Here is a 19,858-nt window from a genome sequence, read left to right as displayed (position 1 = left end):
AGTGAGAGATGGATTCCAGAGCAAACACTATAGTTTGGTTTAGGCGGGTGTGGTAGTGTGAAATCTTTGCAAGCAAAAGCCCAGATTGTTCTTGAGATGTATGGGAAAAAGCAACATTATTTTAAGTGATCAGAGGAGGAATAAATAAATTGAAACACTAGCCCCCAAGTCTCCTCATTCATCCTATTCCCTTTCCCCTTTGTTCCTTTCATTTCCTTTCTCTAAATATTCCAATTTCTTCAGACTTTTTTTGTGTCTGCCCCGGATGTGTCTTTGCTGTAAAGAAGTATTGCATAGGCTTCATGAGAAGCTTTTGTGTGTGTCCAGGCCACCCCTCAAATAATTTCACACATCACACGTAATTTTAGTTTTGGTTTTTGGGCACTATTTTGGCCACAACTTTATTAAAATACAAAATCTGTGAGTGGTTGTTTAGACATTGGTTATGACTATCTGTCCCCCCCGCCAGGGACAGAACTGACATTCTGAGCTCCGATCGGATGCCAGTAGAAGGAAAAGTCAATGTTGGGAATCAGTTGAGCGTCAGTCCCACGCCGCTCACCCAACCATCTCCCCAAGGCTTGCCGGCCCTGGTCCCATGACAGGGATTGGACGAAATCGTGGCAAGCCCCAGGATTCCTTTAATGGAATTCCCTTCAGCACAATTGGAGGGGCAGGCACAGCCTATCCTGACCCCTCCACCACCAGCTATTTATAACCAATGCCTAATCGCAACCTTACAAGTTGTGACGAATTGCTAAGTATTGGGCAAAAACCAAATGGCACCAGCCAATCAGCCAAATGGCAAAATTCCTACTAGGCCCCTGCATCAAGGCAGACGACCCCATGACAGGCAAAGCAAGGTCAACCGGAAAACAGGGCGGGCGGGCGGGCGGGTGATCCGATGAACTCTGCAAAAGAGAAAGGAAAACCAGAGAGCCCCAATATTTAAAAGCTAATGGTCCCACCCACCAATTTGCAACATGCAATTTGCCCCAGCAACCCAGTCATCCAATCAATGCAACGGGCAATAGCCATTAACCTGCCCGGTAACACAGGGCTGGCCTGGTGACCCACACCGCAACACGCACTCTCATTTAATTGGAGAATGCGCTTTCCTGTGTAATATGTTTCACAGGCATAGTTTCACTGACATGAAGGAAAGCTTTCCAATGTTGAAGTTAGAGGCTGTCCGCCAGTATTTTGCTGTTTGACAGTCTTGACACGAGACATCAAAATGTGACACCTTTGTATCCTGATAACTGGTTAACCTTCCTTGCTTTCTCTGAACTTAAAATGTTCTCTGAACCACAAAGGGGACATGCCAGTACTTGGTCTATTTTCTAAATATGGCATTAAACTTGACAGCGTTCACAATGATAGGTGTGATGCCTTTCCTTTCATTTACTCCTAAATTATAGTTTGGAAATATGCCTTTTGCAAACAGATGCAAACTAAGTGTCTACACAAGTCACACTTGGCATAAACAAAAATTAGCTTCATAGCTTCGTCCAGAATTTCCAAGACACACATCCTTCGATGACTCAGCAAGACTTGCTTCCATTACAGCAAGATGCTCATTTACCTTACATCATGGCATAAGCGTTCAATTATACAAAAATACAGAGTGCTCCTTTTATACCAGACATACGGATAAAAACTTATTTTGATTGTCTCTAGTGGCTGGTAGAGCTAGATCACTTAGAACTCAACTGCATGTGCATCTTTGTACCATATGTCCAAATATTTGGAAGAAAGAATTATTTGGGAGCTGGATCTTTGGCCCGGGCCAACAATTTTTCATGGATGAACATCAGCTTATTGGGTGATATCCAAAGATGTCTGCCTACTTGCACAACATGATTTCTGGTTTCACTTCTCCTCTCTCCAATCTCCCATGCACCCCCTCCAAAATCTGTGCCAAAGTGTTGTGGGACCTTCCGGAGCGGATTTTGTTTGGGGGAGGGGGGGTGAAGAGGAAGCAGAAGCCTAGTTATGCCATCAACCACCAACTCAAGTTATATCAGATCTCCCATTTTTATTTGCTACAGTTATGCTCACTTTTCCTTTTTTAAAAAATGTCCAAAGCAGCTAGCAACAATAACACAAACTTAATGTGACAATATCTCTAAGGATTAAATTGTAGTAAGTATGAACATATGTGAAGACTTTTGGAATATTTTTTTCTGCAAAAAGTATTTACATATACTGCCCTATTTGGAATAAGTTTTACAAAACGCTCCCCTTTCTTCTATGGTCTTGTGGCAATTTACTTTCTATATCAGGGCTGGGATCCTAGCAGTCAGCTTATCTCCTCATTCCCCCTGGCCCATGTTTTGCAGGTGGGTGCAGCCACCCACCTGTCAGTCACCTGACATCACAATGACATCAGATGACCAGTTTTTGCCTGGGTAGGTTGAACTCAAAGCAGTGCAGGTTAAAGCACAGCAATCTGCAAGCCCCAGCTGGTCAGCTGATCACCGGACCCTGCAAGGCACTATGCACAATGATAAGACCCAATACCAGGTGTTGGGCAGGTGTCTGTGGCATGACCAGGTTGGCCTCATGCGCTGAGGCCTCATGCACAGGCCAATTTCCCCATCGCTGGCTTACAGTTAGGCCTTTCAAGACACATTTCTGATCAGCTTCCTTCCTGTCACGCTCTGGAGCTCCACCTCTAGATGTCATACTATCTTCTCATGGATTACTGACATTTCCCATTTTTCTCTTCCTTCTGTCCTGCAATGAGGAAAGTTTGGCTTGATCTAGTCTCTTCAGACCTATGTTACAGAGACATTAACAGACCTGTAAGATTTTTTTTCCATAAAAGAATGATTTTTAATTTCAAGTAACAAAACATATCCATACAAGGAAAAGACCCTTCAGATTTGTTCTTCTCATTTGCATTTCAAAAATCTCAAAACCGGACTGGCGTTCTTCGGATAGCGCACACGCACTTATGCAGATCACGATGCAGCTTCCCTGAGTTTTGGTTCTTGCATTTTGCTGGTATGGAATCAAATATGGAATTGAAGCTCTGTTTGAAAGTATGTAATTTGTGTTTAGATAGGTGGTGGTGGTGAAATGATTCAAACACTGATATCTTCTCAAATCCTGCCCCTGAAAAGACTTTTGAGGGTGGCTGTTAAGGAGGTGTTTTAACAACAAAACAGAGCAGCTATGATTAGCTTGATAAAAGCGAGGGCTATTGATGGCATGTATGTCTAGGATCTAGTTACAAAATGGGCTTTTAACATTTGAATTCAAATTGCGAGAGGCTAGCGTTCCTGAAGCCTTGTTTTGGGATGGGGGGGTTGGTGTTGTTGCTATTGCTTGAGTAACCCTTTATACATATGAAAAATGAGACATTAATAACCCTGACCAGAGCCAACCATTGTGTGTGGAGGCATTGTGTAAGTTTCCTTGCTTCGTGCTACCAGTGGATTTGAATCTTGACACTGAAAGCAAAACTGACTCTCAGTGAAAGTGGAGCGGCAGACCGTCTCTTGCAGGCTAGTTTTCCGGTTCTGAAGTGGACTTTGCGGAGACCTCTTTTGTATCTTCCAATATATAACTCATAATTAAACCGCATCATTCGATGCTGACCTAACCGGGCACTAAACTGTTGCCCAGCCTTGCTGCAAAGACAACCCTGATAGACAATTAACAATAGGAATACAAATGTGGAAACAAATGACAAATGGCTTTTTGGGTGTAGCTTCAGTCTGCTATCTTTGTTCAGGAGAAGATTGCTGCTGCTAAATAAAGAGATGGAAAGGCAGCCTTCTCCGGTTAGCATCTGGTGAGAATGAATATCTCACATTGGGAAGAAACTGTTGCTCTCCTTTGCAGCCCATCTGCTTTTTAAGACGAATAAACATATGGGAAGGCAAAACAAATGAATTGCCCTGGTTGTTCTACATTGCTGACTCCACACACCACTTCTTTCAGTGGTCTTGAGCAAAATTTCCTAACAACCTGATCTTCAAAATTTTCTCTCAGCAAATGCCCCCCCCCCCGCTATAAAGAGGTACAAGACCACCACCACGTATGGGATGGGGAGCATATGGTCATTTGGAGGCTGTTGGGCTCCAACTCCCATCAGCCCCAGTCAGCGTGGCCGATGGTCGGGGATAATGGGAGTTGTAGTCTGGCAGCATCTTAAGGGCCACAAGTTCTCCAGATGAGTTTAAAGTCCTAGTGATTTCCATGGGTTAAATAGGTGTTCAAATTTACCTCACTGATATGTGTTTAACATTGAATGGGATCAGACACAGTGAGATTTGCAGCACTGTAAGAACCTGAAGCCTCTGACAGTATGACCGGGAGTGGCCACCAAGACCATATAGCACCAGTCCCAAAAGACCTACATTGGCTCCCAGTACATTTCCGAGCACAATTCAAAATGTTGGTGCTGACCTTTAACACCCTAAACGGCCTTGGCCCGGTATACCTGAAGGAGCTTCTCCACCCCTATTGTCCAGCCCGGACACTGAGGTCCAGCTCCGAGGGCCTTCTGTTGGTTCCCTCCCTGCAAGAAGCCAAGTTACAGAGGGTCTTCTTGGTAGTGGTGCTTGCCCTGTGGAACACCCTCCCAGCAGATGTCAAGGCAATAAGCAACAATAAGACAACTGAAGGCGGCCCTGTTTAGGGAGGTTTTCAATGTTTGAAGTTTTATTTTGTTTTTAGTCCTGTGTTGGGAGCTGCCCAGAGTGGTTGGGGAAACCCAGCCAGATGGGTGGGGTATAGATAATAGATAATAGATGATGATGATGATGATGATGATGATGACTCCATCCTTTTCCACTGTTACATGTTCCAGATTATGATTCTAAGTCGTTATTAGATTTCCAGATATTGGGGCCTTGGGCAATACTGACCAGGAAGTTCTCTGGTGCAAGTGCCCTTGAAATGAACCCATGCTTCTGGAAGGCCGTAGCTCAGCGGCAAAGCTTTGTGCTCAAGTCCAGCTTGCAGGCTTCCCATCAGCATCTGGGCGGCGACTGTGTGAACTAGAGGGGCCAGTGGCATGAATTTACAGGGCTTGTCTTAGGTTTGTATGCATGTTTAATTCAGGTAGGGCTGAAAAAGAAGACTCTTGTCTGGAACCCTGGAAAAACACTAGTGGTTATGAGAACATTGAGCTAGAAGATGGGCCAATGATTCTACTCAGTATAAAGCAGTTTCCTTTGAGGGTGCCATTTGAATTCCAAAATGCTTTGTGTCCTCCTAATTCTCTCTTGAATCCTTTCCAACAAGGCAACATCCTTTTTGGACTATGATGCCCAGAGATGAACACATAACTCAAAGCGGGATTCCCACCCCCCTTCTCCACGGTGCTAAGCAGAGCAGTGCTACAACCTCACAAGAGCAGAGTCATCGGGGCCAGACTTTGGGGCAGGCGCACAGAGCCCCATTCACAGACTGAGCAGGAGGGCCCCGAAATGCAGCAGGCCTGCCTTACTACATCTGGAACTAAGTGGCGTAATACTACCACCTAAAGAGCCCCCTCCAAAGACCATTAAGTCCAGAGTCTAAAATTACCTTATTGCATCGCTGCTTCGCAGGCTGTGGAAACAACCCTTCCATTGATGCAACCTAAAATGGTGGCTCCATTAGCTTTTTGGACCGCAAGATCACGTTTTACTTCATTATCCACCCGGACCTCCCCCTCCCAACACTGCTATCTAGGCTAGTATTTCCCATCTTATATTTAAGCATTTTCTGCCCTTGTCTTAAGCAGACTATCTTCCCTCCGGTTACTTTTCTGCTGCCTTCTGTGTAAACTACAGCTTTTAAAAATCCACTTCAAGTGAGCTTTTAACTGGGGGTGGGGGGAGGGACAGGAAGGACAACAGCCAGATGGACGGAGTATAATTAATAAATTATTATTATTACTACTACTGCTATCTAGTTTACCTTTCTGTTAACCATGGCTCGAAACAGACAATTAAATGTTTCCCAAAACAGGCACAAAACCCCCCAAACCTAGTCAGAGTTCTACGTGCTAAGGGTTTATAATTCGAGGCATGAGCTCATCCAACCAACCAATCCACCCTCTTTTCTATGATGACGGCGTTCACCCAAAGGTCAATTCGACCATTATTAGTTCATCCCCCGTTTACTGCCGTGGATCTCGACTACCACTAGATGGCGCATTGACAAAGAAAACAGAGCAAACTTTCGGGCGCCTGATCTGTCCCTTCCTGGACTACCTGGCCAGTTTTTGTTTTGTTTTAATCCCACGTGGGATTTCTCTTCGGTGGCGGAAGCCGTGATCGCCCCACACCTCACACTCTCCGGCAAAATTTGGGGTTTGGATTGTCGCCTGAAATAAATTTGTATTGGGAGAGGGGGAGGGGGTAGAATAAATTTATACCCTCCCGCGCGCATAAGATATATAAATATACATTGGACAGCGTTTAATGCAGGTGGGACGAGCGGGTCGTGGTCGCCCACTGTCCCCCTCCGAAGGAGGTGGCTCCTTTCCGAGGAGACGGGAGCGCGGGGCGGGGCGGGCGGGGGACCGACCTGCCGTTTCATAAGCCTCCTGTTTTGGAATGTGGATTTCTACTGTAGTAAACAGCTCGTATTGCCCTCGAGGGATACAGCACCGCGCTCGGGCGTTTTGTCAGATCAGTGGAATTAAAAGTATTTGCAAATTGCTTTTCTACTCATAACTCTGTCAAATGTGCTAAGTGATATTTCGGATCACCTGTTTGTGCAGGGCAAAGAGACGACAGCAGCAGCGCTCTTTTTTCATGCCTTTTACGTTTATTATGATTGTTCTAGTATCACCGGCACCATCGCGATGATGATTATTATTGAAACCCAAAGCTGCGGCTGCTGCGCCGTTTCCAGCACCGCCACCCCACCCCTGCTGTTATCATTGGACGAGTCCTCCCTTGTGCGAGTGTGATAAGGGGATCATAATAAAACCGTCACCCCACCCGCGGCCCCCCAGCAGTGTCAAGTCCCGCTGTTAGGATCAACAAAGCTGGCGTGTGTGTAAGGGGGGAATCCCACGAGGCAGGTGCTCAGGGCACCAACTGGGCGAAGGCTGCCAGGCCATGGGTGGGGGGCAAGGCAGAGGGGCAAGATCCAGGGTGAAGGAGGAGGAGAGATCCCGCAGCACATGGAATCCGGAGGAGAATGTGCCCTCGCTCGGAATCGTCTCTCCCTCCAGACCTTCGCTCGGCACTTTCTCTCGGCTGGGAAGGGGAGAGGTGGAGGATGAAGCAACCAAGCAACTCAAAAGCACCCAGCAACAATCCCCCCCGCCCGCTTGCCTCCCCCGGGCCTTGCCACACACAACGCCCCCCCTCCTTGAAGCTGCAGGGCACCTGCCTGAGCACGGGGTGAGCAGCTCGGCCTCCCCCGCCCCTCTTTCGTCCCGGAATAAATCGATCCAAAAGAAGTGGCGGCGCGAGCGGGGAGGGGCGCGGGGTGGAAGGCAAGCCAAGCATATAGGCAAAAGTGGCGAGGCAACAATGGTCTTTTTCTTTCGGGGGCTGCTGTCTGAGAGTCTAGCCTCGCCGTCAATAGCGGCCGATAGGATCTAAATTGTCCTGGGCTCGAGGCTTTCGCTACTGGTGCTGAACAAAACAGAGATCTATTTCCTCGGCAGCCTCTTGCTGCCCCTGCCGCCGATGGAGCGTCCCCTCCCTCTCTCCCTCCTCGCTATCCCGTTTAGCTGGGAGATGTTGCTCCTGCTGGGGCGGAGAGGCGAGGGTGGTGGCTTCTGCGTCTGGGGCAGTCGGCTCATCCCGAGGCAGACACAAAACAAACACGCCGGGGGGGGGGGGCTGGATGGAAGGAAAGGAAGTTGGGTAGGCACCTCAGAAAAACCCTCTGGAGAATAAGAGGGGAATCAGCTGAATAGCTCAGTTGGCTAGAGCGTGGCACTGATAACACTGGGGTTGCAGGTTCGATCCCCGCAAGGGAGAGTTGCATATTCCTGCTTTGCAGGGGGTTGGACTAGATGATCCTCAGGGTCCCTTCCAACTCGGTGATTCTGTGAGTCTTATTTAGGGATCGGTATGTCAAGCACCCTGTCAGACCCAAGGGGAACGTAGGCTCCGATCCTGCCCCCTCCGTCCCCCTTGACTTGGGAACCAGCCCCACGGAACTGCGCGGGACCTGCTTTGGGCTAGACAGGTGTGGGGCGCCGAGGTGTGTGCTGCGGGCCCAGGGCGCTCCTGCGCGCACGACCCCTCCCCACGCGCGCCAGCAGGAAAGTTCCGCTCCGCTCCCTCCCTGACAGCGCGCGAAATCATCGATCAGGTTTGGGGACGGGGGAGGCGGGGAAAAAACACACGCGCCGACCTGAACGGGCAGAGAGGAAAAACAGGAGCAACGAGGGAAGCGGAGCGTCAGAACAGGGAGGCGAGGGAACCGAGTAAGAGGCGGCGGCTGCCCTGGCGAGCCTCTCCGTCAAGGGAGCCTTCCCAATCGAACCAAGTGGGAATTGATCAGGAATTGATCCTGCGCTCCGGACTGCCATTCAAATCGCGGGAGGTTTGCCTGCTGTAAACCCTCCTTCTTTCAGCGGGGTGGGGGAGAAGCCAGTCAGCTCCTGGAGGGATTTCTCCTTCTCCTCCTGGCAAACAGGTGATCTCTTTCTGCGTGCGATTCTTTATTCCCACCCCCTCCTCCCGCCGTCCCGTTTCGCCCCCATCCCAAACCGTACACTTCTTTCCCTTCCCACCCACCCCCCACCCGGGCTGGACTACTCCCTCCTTTGGAGAACACGCCCAAGTAGGCTGAAGAAGAGAGAGAGAGAGAGATACAGAGAGAGAGAGATAGTAACATTGAACCTGAGGGGAAATCCTCCAGAGCTGCTGCGCGCTGCGAGAGGGAGAGAGATTATTGGAGCCTATACATGTGGTGTGGGGTGTTCTCTCCCCCCACCTCTCCCCTTCTTCTCTTCCCCCAGCGCGCTCTAAAGTGTTACGTGTGACAGGCATACAAATCCGGGATAGAGAAGGAGTGAAGGGAGAGAGAGAGAGAGACCCAGCGGAGAGGGCGATGGTGATTGTCTATTGGGATTTACAAACACCCACCGCTCGCTCCGGGTGGCTCCGATCTCAGGAGGGCTGGACTGTTTTGTCTGCACTACTTTGACCTGGCGTTGCACTGTCTGAGGCACCGAGAAGTTAACCAGCGCGCAAAGAGTGTGAGGGAGGAATTACTACTACTATTACTACTACTGCTGCTGCTGCTTTTATTATTATTATTATAAGGGAAAAAAATACATAATATCGCATGTTGATCTGAAACCCAACAACCAACGAGGAATATGAACAGGAAAACCAGGCGCTGGATATTCCACATCTTTCTGAGCCTAGGGATTGTCTATATCAAAATTGGGTAAGTCGCCGCCCCCCGTCTCCCCCCCCCCCCTTAAACGCAAACACATCGTGCCAAACCTGCCCGGACCTGTTAGCATTCAACTGGCGGGGGTGGGGGGGAGTTCTTTCCTTTTATTTAAAGCCAGGGTAAGAATATGATTTCTGCTGCTGTTGTTCCCACATTATATTCTAAGTGTGTGGCTCGCAGGGGGGGGGGCGGCGTGTTGGGGAGAGAGAAAACACTTGCTGTGGATGTGCGAGAGGCATGACCAGAATGGCAAGAGGCGGCGGGGAGATCTCCGCTGCTGCCGAGGGCTGGATCTCCGCTGCCCGCTGAAATCCACTCAGGCTTTGCTTTCTAATGCGCGGCGAGGAGCGCTTGAATGAGCTCAGGCGAGACAGGCAGAGAGAGCGCGCGCTACCTGCTTCAGCCTCCCTCTTTTCTTGGCCAGACCCAGCCTTTCTCAGAGCAAATTTATTTAAAGTGTTTCTATTTGGGGTGGGGGCTAGGGTGAGTTGGCTGGGTTCAAAACCTCCGCCTGATCTCGGATCGATGGGTTACGTGGGGAAAGGAAGCAAACGCGCTCTGCACATGCTCGGCAGCACAATATCTTCCAGGGCTGGAAGACAAGTTCCGGAGCTAAGTTTGTGAACTTCGTCCGCGTTTTGGGATTCCCTTGAGCTCCTAAATCCCTCCGGCCCAGGACAAACTCCGGTCGCGCAAACTCTTTGTTCAACCCTTTCTCGGGACCACTGGCCTGTGGGATCGCAGACACCCCAACTCCTCCGTCAACACCACCGTCAGCGCGAAAAGTCGGCGCTGCTGCAGCCCGCCGCTTGGCACCGCGCAGAAAGTGATGCCTAGGAGGACGCGCGATCCTAAGCAGACGGGTCTCATTCATTACATCGGAACTTGCTTCCGAATGCTGAGGGCTCTTAGCGCGCAGGTTGACGCAGGGCAGTCGCGTTCCCCCAATCCGGACAGCGCGCCTGAGATATGGTATTTGTATTCAAAGAACCACGGAAATGACGTACAGTTCAGATCTGGCTTATGAGCTGGTGAGAGTTAGCCCATTACTGGATTCTCAGGTAGGTTTGGCCCTGCTTGGAAACTAGTAGGTGCTTTATACCCGTGAGTGTCTAACTGCACGTGAGTGCGCGCGTGCGCCCGTCAAGCTACACACGACCAGGCTCCCCAACGCAGCGCTCACGGGCACTTTGCGAGATGATGTTGGAAGGCGTGTGCGAGCAAGGCTGCTCGGGTGGGGAGCTTAGTTTCTAGACAGAAACGCACCGTTTCAAACGGTGAAAGCTTCTTGATCCCGAGTCTGTGCGCTTTAATTTATATATCAGGAAGTTGGATTGCGCTCTGGGAAAAGCCCACGTGCTCCTCCTTATCCCTGTTTAACACTCTTATCTCCCGAGATCTCGATCTAATTATTGACCCAAATCGCTCCTTTGACTCTTTTCACCCGCAGGCTCCCCGGGGGACTGCAGGGGCGGGCAAGGCAAGCCGAGCCGCGTCGGGCTTGTCTTGGCCACGGGCTGGTTGAGCAAAATGATGTTTTCGGTTCTGCTCGAGTATGTGCCGCAACCTGCCAGTTGACATTAGCAAACAGCACCCGGAAGGGTTGGAGCGAAAATGCTACGTGAAAATGCCTGGGAGAGAGAAAAGGGAGACGGGCACGTTCGCTCTGGTTCGACGCCCCTTACTTAACCCGTGTGTGTGTGTGTTGGTTTTTGGGGGGCTGGAGGCGGAAGGAGAGGGAATCGTACTAAACAAACTGCTAAGCGTTTAGCTTGGTGAAAAGTTAACACTGTGTAGCATCAGCTGCTGCCACGTTTCGAAGGGCAGACCAGGGGCTGAAGAGGGCTTTAAAGGCATCCACCTAGTACTTAGAAGCTGGAAAGACCTGCCACACCTGGCTCCTTCAGAAGGCATGTTTAAACGATCGACTGTGACCCAGACCTGGTGCTGCTGCCCAGCTCCTTCCAGCCTCCACCTTCTCTCTCTTCTTTTCTCGTCCTAGGGGCTTCTCCTCCGTCGTGGCTCTGGGGGCCAGCATCATCTGCAACAAGATCCCGGGCCTAGCTCCTCGACAGAGGGCGATCTGTCAGAGCAGGCCCGATGCCATCATAGTGATCGGAGAAGGCTCCCAAATGGGCATCAACGAGTGCCAGTTTCAGTTTCGCAATGGACGGTGGAATTGCTCCGCCCTGGGCGAGAGGACGGTCTTTGGAAAAGAGCTGAAAGTGGGTATGTTACCGCTTTACTATAAAAGCTGTGGCAAGGTGGACCCTCGAGTCCAAGGAAGAGAAATGTGTGTGTGTGATAGGCAAAGGGTGTGATGGCATCTGCAGGAGGCTGCTTAAGAGAACTGGCTTCAGCAGGGATATGCAAAGCCCTGGTGTATACTCATCCTCACTAGGTATACAGCCGTTACTCCACTCATAGGCCTACTCCCCTGTGGGAGGCAGTATGCTTCTGCCTACCGGTTGCTGCAAATCACAAGTGGGGAGAGAGGGTGCTGTTGCACTCAGGTCCTGCTTGCAGAGGTGGATTTAGGGGAACGCGGCTGGTTCGCTTGCACTGGGTGTGGAGCTTCTGGGGCGCCTTTGGTTAGCCACAGTGAGAACAGGATGTCAGACAGCAGTGGATTGCGTGGTGGGGCACTGCCAAATACTTGACCTCTAGTCAGCTGCATCAGTGCTGTTTACTGGGTGGTAGAGGGCAAGGCAGTGGTGAGGTCAGCAGGGTGCAAATAGAACAGCAGAGCCAATCCAGCCCTCCTATTGGTGCATTTGCACTGCACCAAACTCCCTGCCGCCTCGCCCCTCCCGCTCTAACTCCCAGTAAGCAGCAGCAAGTGACCTACTGGAGGTCAAGTGAGTAATAGCACCTCATCCCACTGTCTGTCTGTGGTTGTTGGATTATCAGTGGCGTAGCGTGGGTTGTCAGCACCCGGGGCAAGGCAAGTAATTTGCACCCCCTAACCCATGGATTTGCGCCCCCTAACCAGTGGATTTGTGCCCCCTAACCCTAACACCCAGATGTTGCGCCCGGTGTGGCCGCCCCCCCTGCACCCCCCATGCTATGCCACTGTGGATTATATAAAACTCTGGCCTGATCAGTGGGGTTTTCGTTATGTTTTTATGTTATCCACGCCCCCCCCAACCCCCACACATACCACAACGGTTTCTACTGTAAAGCTGCAACCCTCAATACACTTCCTAAGAAATGTCTAATTGAAATCCAGATTTGTTTAGGATTGGGTTTCAAGTCTAAACCCAGTTACTAGGAAATAGGTTTCCCTGGACTCAGTGGGGCTTACTTCTGAGTTAAGATGCCCAACAGCATGCTATTTAGGCCTTTCAACCCACAGCACAAGAATATGCTCTTAAGTCTGTTTCACAGTTTATTGTGCAATGTGCAAATACAGTGCATGTGGGATGGAAAGCCATTTTTAAAAGCTGAGGTGGTTTCCAGTGTGTGTCTAGGTTTTCACAATCATGTTTCAGAGCAGTTTAAGGTGGCGGTAGGAAAGGTGTAAGCTCTGGATGTGAAAACGCAAGAAAACACTCTTGCACATGAGCTGTCAGAGAGCCTCCCATGCACTACTGTACAGTATATGGGAGAATGTTGATGAAATGTGGGGGATAACTCTTAAAATCAAATGTTCATTCTAGCAAATACAGCTTTTACATTTGCATTACCAAAACTGGTTTCAGACTGAGGTGTGGAAATGCTCTAAACCCCGTGATCATGTAAAGTGGATTAACTGCTTTTTGACACTCTTTAAATCAGGAGGCAAGGTGGTTAAAGGGTGACAAAAGTGTGGATTGTCTTGGCAGAACTGATTTTGGTCTAATTAGCACATTATACAGTAGTGTGGTCTAAGACAGGTCCTACACATCTGAGAAGACATCTGTTCCAACTATTCTTCCAACTCAGAAGTATTTGAGAATAGCATTTGATGGTGACTAGGAATGGTTTCTACTGTGGCAGTGATTCCTGAACCATGGTTCAGCAGTCTGGACCCACCAATGAGCTGTGGAAACCATAGCTGTCAATGTTTCCTTTTTTAAAAGGGAAATTCCCTTATTCTGAATAGGATTCCTCGCAAGAAAAGGGAAAAGCTGGAAACATGGTATGTGGGCTCACTGTATCTGGAAGGGGTTATGTTTCCAGGGTGTCAAAACTAGGTTCAGGTTAGGCTTGGAATAAAGAGGAAGAGCCTAGATAATCACAATATGGGAACCACAGTGTGTGGCTTAAAAAACACAGAGCCACTGTCATTCTTTTTAATCAATGAACGGCAATAATAATATCATCATTGATGATTGATGACATCAATTTCCCTGCAGTTATGGTTTTTTTCTTACTGATTTTTACATATAGAATCATAGAATTGTAGAGTTGGAAGGGACCATGAAGGTCATCTAGTCCTACGCCCTGCAATGCAGGGAACTTTGTTCCCAATGTGGGGCTTGAACCCATGACCCTGAGATTAAGAATCTCATGCTCTACTGACTGAGCTATCCAAAAATGTGAACTAGATCAGAATAATATACACATTCCATGCTGAGCTCTCAGATGTGGGGTATCTGTGTTTTATTGCTTGATTATTGCGCCACGGATAATAGCAGTTTGTTTTGGACTGTGGTCAATCACTTTTGCGTTGCATTTGAAATTCAGCTGTTTTATTCATTGTTAGTTTATTTACTCAAAAAAGTCCTAGCAATTCACTTATCAAATGCACACATATGGTATATAAGGATGTGCCTTGGTGCTATCGTGTTTGGATAAATGAGTAATCAAAATTGGAGAAATAAATAATACAACCTGAATGTCTTCCACAACAATTAACAATAAAAACAAAAACAAATTAACATTATTAATATGTTATTTTTGTGCTTGTATAACAAAGCTCCCTTGGGGGTGCATCTGAGGTAAGGAGTTATTTGTCAGAAGTTGTGTTGCTTTCTCTCCAAATGTGCAATGTAATAACTATCTTGCTATCCATGATTTTCATCGACTTTTTTCTCATGTAAGTGTAATAGACAGCAAGCCCAACAATATTGACTGGGAGCCCCTATAAGCACATGGTTAAATATTGACTTTGCTTTTATAGAAATTTTATAGCCACCACCCACACAGTTTAGTCCTGTGAAAAATGTGATTTCATGATGGCTTTGCTCTGGCTGAAACTTTCAGCGTTCAGTCACTGCACCATTTGTGGTACCAAGCCATTTCTGAACATAATGAGACATATTAAGGGCAGAGTTCCAGGCCTATGATTGTAAGGTACTTTTAATCCGCCATCAAAACTGTAGCACATAATGACACAAATTCCGCTTTCAGAGGCGGCATGAGGGCACCTGTGACTCCAGACCTGTGGATTGTTGGAATAGAGCCAGTCAAAGTTCAAAGAATCTTGAGGAGAAAGAACATTGACAGAGTCCTGCGGCAGCCTAAGGGGCTTGTGAATGAGGAGGCTGGTAGGCTCAAGGGACATCTGGACTCTTTATTTGTCAGGAGTGGTTATCCAACCCCATTTAATCTTAACCCACCAGTGTTTAGCTGTGAATCAAAACCAATGCAGTCGAGAGAGCAACCTTGAACATTTATAGTCTACCTTTTCCTTCAAGGACCTCAGCGGGGTACACATGGTCCTCCCCGCTCCCCATTTCATCCTCAGAACAATCCTGTGAGATAAGTTAGGCTGAGAGGCAGTGACAGGCATAAAGGTCGCCCAGTGAGATTCATGGCTGAGTGGGGATTTGAAACCCAGGTATCCCAGGCCCTTCTCCAACACTTTAATCCAGGCATTGGCAAACTCAGCCCTCCAGATGTTTTGGGACTACAATTCCCATCATCCCTGACCACCGGTCCTGTTAGCTAGGGATCATGGGAGTTGTAGTCCCAGAAGATCTGGAGGGCCGATGTAATCACTACATTGGCTGATGTCCTAATGCTTATTTTTTCCTCCATGTTCAATTTAGCCAGATAGCAAGATATTTCTTCTTAAAATGCTCCAAATGTCAATGGAATGGTGGGATCTCTCTGCAACGCAGGCACTGCCTTTCAAGCTGTTCATTCAACAGCAGATACGCAGAATATGATGAGGGAGAATATTGGGAAAGGGAGGGAGTTTCAGTGGTGTTGGTCTAAACTTATTGTCATATTTTAAGGACAATTATCTTCAGAATAATAGTCATAAGCAGGTTAGTTATGCTGGCCACATGACCTGGAAAGCTGTCTGTGGACAAACACCGGCTCCCTCGGCCTGAACACAGAGATGAGCGCCATACCCTATAGTCTAATTTGGCTGGACCTAACCATCCAGGGATCCTTTTCCGTTGTTTTTAACAATAACAACAACAAATTATTTGTATGCTGCCCACCTGACTGGGTCACCCCAGCCACACTGGATGGCTTCCAATAAATCAAAACACAGGGGCAATGGGCAGAGGATTATGGTCCCTTGTACTTCAGACCACGTGTGCTTACTCATATGTCCGTGGTTAGCTCACTAGTTCTAAACAGAGAGTGACATTTATTTCATAAAATTTATACACCGCTTGTTTGTAAAACAAACAAACAAACAAAAACAAACCAACCTTGAAGATAATACAGTACAGTAAAATCAAGGAAAAACACAACCCTACTTTAAAATATGGAGGACAATTGAATGGATCTCTGTTTTAAGGAAGCCTTGGCAGGGACCTTAAAGGTAATCTGGAGTCATAGGCGCCGACTCCACGGGGCCTGAGGGGGCCCGAGCCCCCTCAAAAATTCGTTTGGGGGGGCTCTGCCCCCCCAATAATTTAAGAAAATGATTACCGTATTTTTCCCTCAAAAAGAGGAAGCGGCTGCTTTCCTGCATTCTGCCTCAGGGTCTTACTGCCCACCCTCCTCTGTTTCCTTGCTGTGTTTGCTCAAACGGAACAAAGAGCAGGGAAAGCCCCTCCCCTCCAGGCAAGCAGGCAGGAGGGAGAGAGAGAGAGAGAGAGAGAGAGAGCGCGTGCGAGCTGGCTGGCTTGGGTGGGTAGGTGAGGGAAAACTTTTGCCTTCCTTTCCTCCTTGCCGTTATACCCCTCCCCTGCATTCTTAGCCAGCTGCTTCTCTGCACACCCCTCTCGTGCTCCTTGTCCGTTCTGTGTTTTTCCTTCCCTCCCCACTTAAAATGTGGTTTAAAAGCATGGATCCACATGGATCCTCAGGATCTTTGCATTGGGTCACCCCAAATTCACCAATAGATCACATAGCATGTCCATGGCTACAGCCTGCCCCCCAAAAATCACGCACCCACTGTTGCCTGGGGCTGCAGTGGTGCAAAAATGTGGTTACAAAACATGGATCCACAGGGATCCTCAGGATCTTTGCATTGGGTCACCCCAAATTCACCATCAGAGCACATAGCATGTCCATGGCTACAGCCTGCCCCCCCAAAATCACACACCCACTGTTGCCTGGGGCTGCAATGGTGCAAAAACGTGGTTACAAAACATGGATCCACAGGGATCCTCAGGATCTTTGCACTGGGTCACCCCAAATTCACCATCAGAGCACATAGCATGTCCATGGCTACAGCCTGCCCCCCCAAAATCACACACCCACTGTTGCCTGGGGCTGCAATGGTGCAAAAACGTGGTTACAAAACATGGATCCACAGGGATCCTCAGGATCTTTGCATTGGGTCACCCCAAATTCACCATCAGAGCACATAGCATGTCCATGGCTACAGCCTGCCCCCCCCCCAAATCACACACCCACTGTTACCTGGGGCTGCAATGGTGCAAAAACGTGGTTACAAAACATGGATCCACAGGGATCCTCAGGATCTTTGCATTGGGTCACCCCAAATTCACCATCAGAGCACATAGCATGTCCATGGCTACAGCCTGCCCCCCCAAAATCACACACCCACTGTTGCCTGGGGCTGCAATGGTGCAAAAACGTGGTTACAAAACATGGATCCACAGGGATCCTCAGGATCTTTGCATTGGGTCACCCCAAATTCACCATCAGAGCACATAGCATGTCCATGGCTACAGCCTGCCCCCCCAAAATCACACACCCACTGTTGCCTGGGGCTGCAATGGTGCAAAAACGTGGTTACAAAGCATGGATCCACAGGGATTCTCAGGATTTTTGCATTGGGTCACCCCAAATTCACCATCAGATCACATGTCTGTGGCCACAGCATGAAGCACAAAAATGATACATCATTAATATTCACTGCCCACGGCGGCAGCCAATTGGCTGCCGCAAAGGGCGGGCCCTCACAGGTTCACTTAAGGTCGGGGCAGCCCGGGGCTCGCCCCTTTCGTTCCCCCAGCAGCAGCGGTTTGGAGGTCTTGGGCCCCCCCAATATTTTTTATAAGTCGGTATGGACCCCCCAATATTTTTTATAAGTCGGCACCCCTGTCTGGAGTAGGCCCTTACAAGAAATTGACATCATCATCATCATCATCATCCTTCCTCCTCCTCCTCCTCTTCCTTCTTGCAAACCTGAGTCTCCTCAAGAGCAAGTCTGGTTGTCTGCCATCCTCAAGATCTGTCCTCACACCCACTGACATCTGACAAGAACTAGGAGTGTGCTGTGCTATGAGTTTGCCTGGGACACACAAGCACAGGTGCACACAAGTGTGTGCAGAAAGTCATACATACAAGTAGTATTTGTACCTGCTGGCCCTTAAAATTTCCCCTTGCTTCATTCATTCTGCCATTCTTATCTGTTCCCAGTTTATCCTCTCAGCAGTTTCACAGACGTGCTTTTAGAAGAGGCATATATACTCAGTAAGCTTTCCTATCTCTTTAAGAATGGCACCTAATGTACAACATGCCACTGCCCACCTCCGTTGCTGTTGGTCCCACCCAATGCATCTTTACTCAGAAGCCAGTCCAGCCAGCTCAGCAGGGCTCATTCTCATAGGATTTCTGCTTTGGACACATCCAAAAAACACCACTTGCAGATCTGACTTTCCAGTGGTTTTCTGTGTTGAGCTACAAAAGCCATTTCTGCCTCAGGGGAGTTTTGAAACGAAACATGCTGGGAGTTCAGAGAATGCTGTTGCTGAAGAGGCAGAGGCTGGGGAAACCCAGGTCCACAGATTGGTCTGTGAGGCTCACGCTTGCTTGGAAGTCCACCTAAATTGGATAGGAATCCTGTGACTTGACTCGAGTTGAATCTGGGCCAAGCGAAAGCAAATGCACTGGGGAGCTCTTCTGACTTACTATTGTTTATTCAATTTATATCCCACCCTTCCTCTTGAAGGAGGCCAGGGCAGCGTGGAAGGAAGTAGCTTCGTTGAGGTTGGAGATGGAAATGGGAATAGTTTGAAAAAGATTTGGAAGTAGTTTGAGAAAGGCTTCACTTCCCGTGGTACACACACACAAACACTTTTTGTCGTAATGTTGCTTCTGGTCAAGCAGGGTTGGCTGGTGTTTGAAACAACATAAAAATGTTGCAAAACCTGTTTGCAAATGGTGAAAGTGCAGGGTATCCCAAGCACGCAGGCGCCTATGGGCAGACCACCCCTATGCATGCAAACCATGAGCAGGGGTCCTCTTTTTGAATTCCCTTAAACTCTTCTACAGCATGCCACCTTCCAAACCTATTGCATCTGTCTCCAGCTTAGTTGCTGAACGGGATCTTCTGGCACACTCAAGCTCAAAATCCCGGGCTGTTCTTGGGCACCCAAGCCATGCAGGTGCCAGGATCACAATTCATTAACTCCCTGCAAGTTCACAACACTTAGCAACACTTTCTCAGATTCAAACCTGGCAACTGTCCTTGTTCGTGCCTTACCCTGACGCTGAAGAGTTGGATGGCTGCCCTTGAAGGCTTGTTTGAAAGTTGAGTCATTGCTTACAGAGGCCCTCCAGGCAGGCACGCTTGGTGCGACAATGCAGCAGGCAGACTAGGTAGCTGGCGAGGGTGTCAAAATTAAAGGGATCTCTTCCTCGATGGCATCAGTGGGAGAGCAGGATCCCTTATGCAACCTCAAACATGGATGGCTTTCAGGAGAAACTGAGAGCGTTCTCCAAAACCCACTGAAGATTATAAAGGGATCTGAGGTGCTCATCAGTTTGTTCATGTTCTGTCATATCTGAAATGGCAAAAAGCATTGAGCTTGCTCTACTGATTGACGGCGGAGCATGAAGCATATTATACCAGTGTTGTGATGCCTGCATTAGCCTACTGGGCATAATTCAACGTGCTTCCTTGATTATAATCAAGAGAATCCTACAGCAGTGTTTCAAGGCTACATTCTTATGTCCCATCGTAGGTCGCAGGATAATTTTGTTTGATCCCCTTTTTAAAGTGAACTGACTTCATTTGTACTTCTCAGACTAATACACAGTTAATGCAATTATCCTTTGGAGTTCACAGGTTTTTGAATTTACTGAACCAGGTTGGAGGGACCTGTGCCCCTCCCGATGTTGCTAGACGCCATCATCCCCGCCAACAGGCCAGGTTTGCAGAGGCTGGTGGGAAATG

General features: G+C 48.5%; 1 protein-coding gene across 5 annotated transcripts in view; it reads left to right on the top strand.

Annotated features, from left to right (window-relative positions):
• The first annotated feature begins 8,749 nt into the window (after window positions 1–8,749).
• The window catches only part of WNT7A (Wnt family member 7A), a 56,080-nt gene continuing 44,971 nt past the window's right edge, over window positions 8,750–19,858 (top strand). The window contains exons 1-2 of one of the 5 annotated variants that reach the window (XM_081898463.1): window positions 8,750–9,369; window positions 11,381–11,607. In XM_081898463.1, the coding sequence (XP_081754589.1) occupies window positions 9,299–9,369; window positions 11,381–11,607 (298 nt within the window). In that variant the 5' untranslated portion in view covers window positions 8,750–9,298. Of the gene's footprint in view, window positions 9,370–9,866; window positions 10,440–10,918; window positions 11,077–11,380; window positions 11,608–19,858 lie in introns of those variants that run through there. The other 4 variants (XM_081898464.1, XM_081898462.1, XM_081898461.1 and 1 more) reach the window with 4 other exon arrangements.

This window comes from Podarcis melisellensis, assembly GCF_964234715.1.
Source record: "Podarcis melisellensis genome assembly, chromosome: 2".
NCBI classification, from domain to species: Eukaryota; Metazoa; Chordata; class Lepidosauria; order Squamata; family Lacertidae; genus Podarcis; species Podarcis melisellensis.
This window is presented reverse-complemented; position numbering and strand designations above follow the sequence as displayed.